At 32.8% G+C, this 3,900-nt stretch overlaps 1 protein-coding gene across 1 annotated transcript; it reads left to right on the forward strand.

Moving 5' to 3' along the window:
• Positions 1–1,878: 1,878 nt before the first annotated feature.
• LOC126779673 (NADH dehydrogenase [ubiquinone] 1 beta subcomplex subunit 9-like) lies at positions 1,879–3,900 on the forward strand. Its single transcript, XM_050503833.1, has 3 exons — positions 1,879–2,152; positions 2,560–2,705; positions 3,269–3,900. The coding sequence occupies exons 1-3, from the start codon at positions 2,058–2,060 to the stop codon at positions 3,445–3,447; spliced, it is 420 nt and encodes a 139-aa protein (XP_050359790.1). The 5' UTR covers positions 1,879–2,057; the 3' UTR covers positions 3,448–3,900.

Here is a 3,900-nt window from a genome sequence, read left to right on the forward strand (position 1 = left end):
TATCTGTCCTGGGTGGGTATCGAACCCACAACCTTTGGTGTGACACGCAAGCATCCACCAACCACACCAACCAGCTCGTCTAAAATAATATAGCCAATTTCCATGTATTTATTTAACATGTTATATTATTTACTTTATAATTGTGAAATATAAAGACAATCAATGCCATCCAGCGTTCGAAAGTTTACTGAAACAAATGAGTTCAGCCAATAACTATAAACCAGGTTAAGCTTATTTTGTGCATGATTATTTGTACCATGGATTCGCTTTTTATAGTATTTATATTTAAGGTAAGGTAGGTAAGAAACAACACCCTTAGACAATTGGCGTTACATAATATTAACCATGCCATACTTAACATATGGTACCAACAAGGTGGGGAATTAAGATGTTAAGTTCCTTGTTCCTGTATTTATACACTCACTCTAGCTTCATACTGATTGATTTCTGTAATACAGGTCTTTGAGCCTATCTCATAAATCAGGGACTTCATTATAATTTGTTACTTTTTATGTGAATAAAGATTATTATTATTATACCGGAACACAACAATACTAAGCTCAACTTAGTATATTTACGTCCTGTGATTGTAAGTAACATTATTTTTATTTGGTGTATTATACAGCTTATCATTATATTTCCAAGTATTGTAAAATTGTAAAACATTCTCGGACAACTTACCTTTCAAATTATTCGAAGCTTCATACACTTGCTTTTTTTTAGAAGATCAATACAATAGTTGCGAAACATGTTTAAAATTAAATAATTTATTGGATCCTAGTTTAATGAACTTAAAAAATACTAAGATTTAATGATAAACAGCTAAGAAACTTGAGCCTTGAACCGCAAACTATGCAATCACTTTTTAAAAACTTCTAAAAGGACAGATTACAGATTGCTTATAACTTTTTTTCTTACCGTTTCTTTTAAACTATTCATTCATTGTCATAAATACCAAGAACACGAATTACAGATACCTCCTAAAATAAAATTGCATATAATTGATTCGAAGTACAACTTCCTTACCGAATTGTCAATATTGAGTCATTTTGTAAGGGAGTGATACCATCACTAAAAATGTAAGTACATTACTACTTAAATTAATTAATATAAAAGATTTTTGTTTGACTTTTATAAATATAATTGCATTTAGTTCATTTTAGGTTGAAATAAGAAAAAACAACCACAGTAACATTTGAATGCTTATATTATGAATATAAGTAATTATTATGAATATGACTTTTGTTAATGACCAAATATAAAGGAGATCTAATTTTATTATATTATTTAATTTATTTTGCTAATTAAATTATTATTTTCTTTTAAAATGTGTTTAAATTCTGGTATATTTTTATCAAATCCTCATTCGCGACTGTGGCAGCACTGGGAGTAATAAAATACATGACAGTATTAACCATGGAGGTCATTGTGCACTGCATAAAAATGCGTGTGTTTATTCTATGGAGTAAAGTGGTACGGAGATGTATATTTGTGTATAAAAAATGTCCCTAAAAATGTAAGAAACGTAGGTGGTGCTACTGGAGGTAGAGGGGGATAATTGTCCCCCTCTAGTTCCTAATATTCGGCAGTAAAAACGAAATTAAAAAGAGAGAAAACGTTAGACATCCGCCTTCAAAAGGCACTATTTTCAAATTATCATATTAATATAATTTTTAAATCACCCCTCCAGCTAAAGTAGCGCCATTCTGGCAATTTATGGAACCATATTTCATTCATTTCGTTGCACACTTTCGGTTAAAGACCCATATGAGATACTTTTTCATACCTCCCTAAATCTCTTTAATTTGATTCATACATATTAAAAGCATGAGACATCAAATTAAAATTATAATTTTTGTTAGTATTAATTATTGTTATTAATATTTCTATATGTCCTTCATGGCAGTTTGTTTGTTTTTTTTTCTGTCATTTATCTGTCGAAAAAGTTTCTAATTACAAATATAACTGGCATATGATAAATCACATAGAAGCTGTATTAATTTAATTTGTCATTTATTTAGAAGATATATAAGCAACGAATTATTATAATTTAAAGAATGGTTTTTGCTCCTGAATTACGTACTCACGCACAAAAAGTATGCACTCTATATAAAAAGGCAATGAGACAAGTAGAATCTTACTATTGCGCAAGGTAATTTTTTTTTTTTTACAAAAACCTGGAATTCACTCTTGTCATGTAAATAAAGCGAGTGAATCTGTTAAGCGTAGGTAGTTGCGCTTCACAGATTATACTAACATAGTAATACTAGCCGCCCATCCTGACTTCACACGGATGAAATATTTATTTAGTATAGGATTTGCGTAAAATTCCTTAATGAGCGTCTACATCGCGAAAGTAGTTCGTATAGTTTCGGAAATCTCGTGATGAGTCAGTCAGTGATATTTCGCGTAAGATACATTAATCGGGAACTGTTTGTAGTGCGTAGCACAGCAGATCTATTAGAAAATCGCGTAGAATATGTAAATCGAAGTTTTGTTTCCACTTCTTCTGCCATTGGGTTATAGTTTATATACTTTTATTGATAATAAATATTGCAGAAATGTTGTTCGTTACCAACAAGTTATTCTCCGAAGTCGTTTTGATGCCAATAAGAATGTGACCGACGCGAAAGATCAACGCCTTCTCTACCGAGTTGGAAAACACGAACTATTTATGACCCAGCATCCAGTGCCGATCGCTAAATGTATGCGAGAGAGAATCTTTATATTAATTGTTGGCTGTTCTGACTTCTGACGTTTAAGGGTGGAATATTTTTTTTTTGTTAAGCAAAATCCTGGAACTCGATCACAGTGCCACATACCTGGCCAAATATAAAACAGGTCACACATAAAAATTACCATCAAAATCGGTCGAGCAGCTTCAATGAATATAAATTATAGAATATCGAACTGTTGACTAATTGTAGTTTTACGCAGATGTAATGTCTTTGTATATACATTACATCTGCGTAAAACATCTTTGTATATATATATATGAGATGTTTTACACATTCCTGATTTTATTTTGTCACATTCCTGAATCGCGCTGTCTAGATATTCGACTTTGTATATATATATATATATTCAGGAATGTGATAAATTCAATCAACGCCATCTATCGCTAGCGAATAGTAACATAGATTATACAGTCCGTTACAGTACAGTATTTTTTTATAAAATTTCTGTGCGATTGGCTGGTCTCCCGTGTGGACGCTGTCATTAGTCATAAAGCATCACTATACCTAACACTTCTTAAAACTTCTTTCAGTTCCGTATTCAGTGGGCATCGCTGGGGGCGTGGCTTACGCTCGCGTGGTTGAGCCACCGGATTGGGTGTTAGATTACTGGCATCCATTAGAAAAGGCTCAATATCCGGATTATTTCAAGCGACGCGAAATTAGGAAAAGTGAATACATAGACAAATGGGAGCGTGGTGTTGTAATGTAATGTTCTGTTTTTGTTTTATTAATTAGAGACTTCGCACTAGACAGACAGACCAAGGGATCAATTCTACTAGAAATTATCACTTTATCGCAATCGGATCGAAACGTAATCGTTGCTATTTAATTCCTATTCAAACATACGTCGAAGTCGGAATAGAATAGAATAGCATTTATTGTACACCAAAGAAGTTACAGAAACATACAGTTTTAAACACAAACGAATCGGGAGCGTATCGTAGCCGTTACAATTTAGTACAATTAGCCCCCAAACCGCCATAACTGGTCGTTGCAGGTCAATGCGCGACATTCGTATGCTTTATTTAGGTATCCTAATTGCTAAGGACACAGGCCGGAAACGTAGCCGTCTTGTACGCGAAGTCCAATAATCATTTACTTTGTTGGTTCGTTTGAATATAGCAGTCGAAATATTATAATGTCTAATTTATTAAGGCATTTG

The sequence above is a fragment of the Nymphalis io genome, chromosome 29 (genome assembly GCF_905147045.1).
Source record: "Nymphalis io chromosome 29, ilAglIoxx1.1, whole genome shotgun sequence".
NCBI lineage: Eukaryota > Metazoa > Arthropoda > Insecta > Lepidoptera > Nymphalidae > Nymphalis > Nymphalis io.

Coding starts and splice junctions, on each gene's coding strand:
- LOC126779673 (XM_050503833.1), top strand. CDS start 2,058: ATGGTTTTTGCTCCTGAATTACGTACTCACGCACAAAAAGTATGCACT. Junction 2,153..2,559: donor GAATCTTACTATTGCGCAAG/GTAATTTTTTTT, acceptor TAAATATTGCAG/AAATGTTGTTCGTTACCAAC. Junction 2,706..3,268: donor TCCAGTGCCGATCGCTAAAT/GTATGCGAGAGA, acceptor AACTTCTTTCAG/TTCCGTATTCAGTGGGCATC.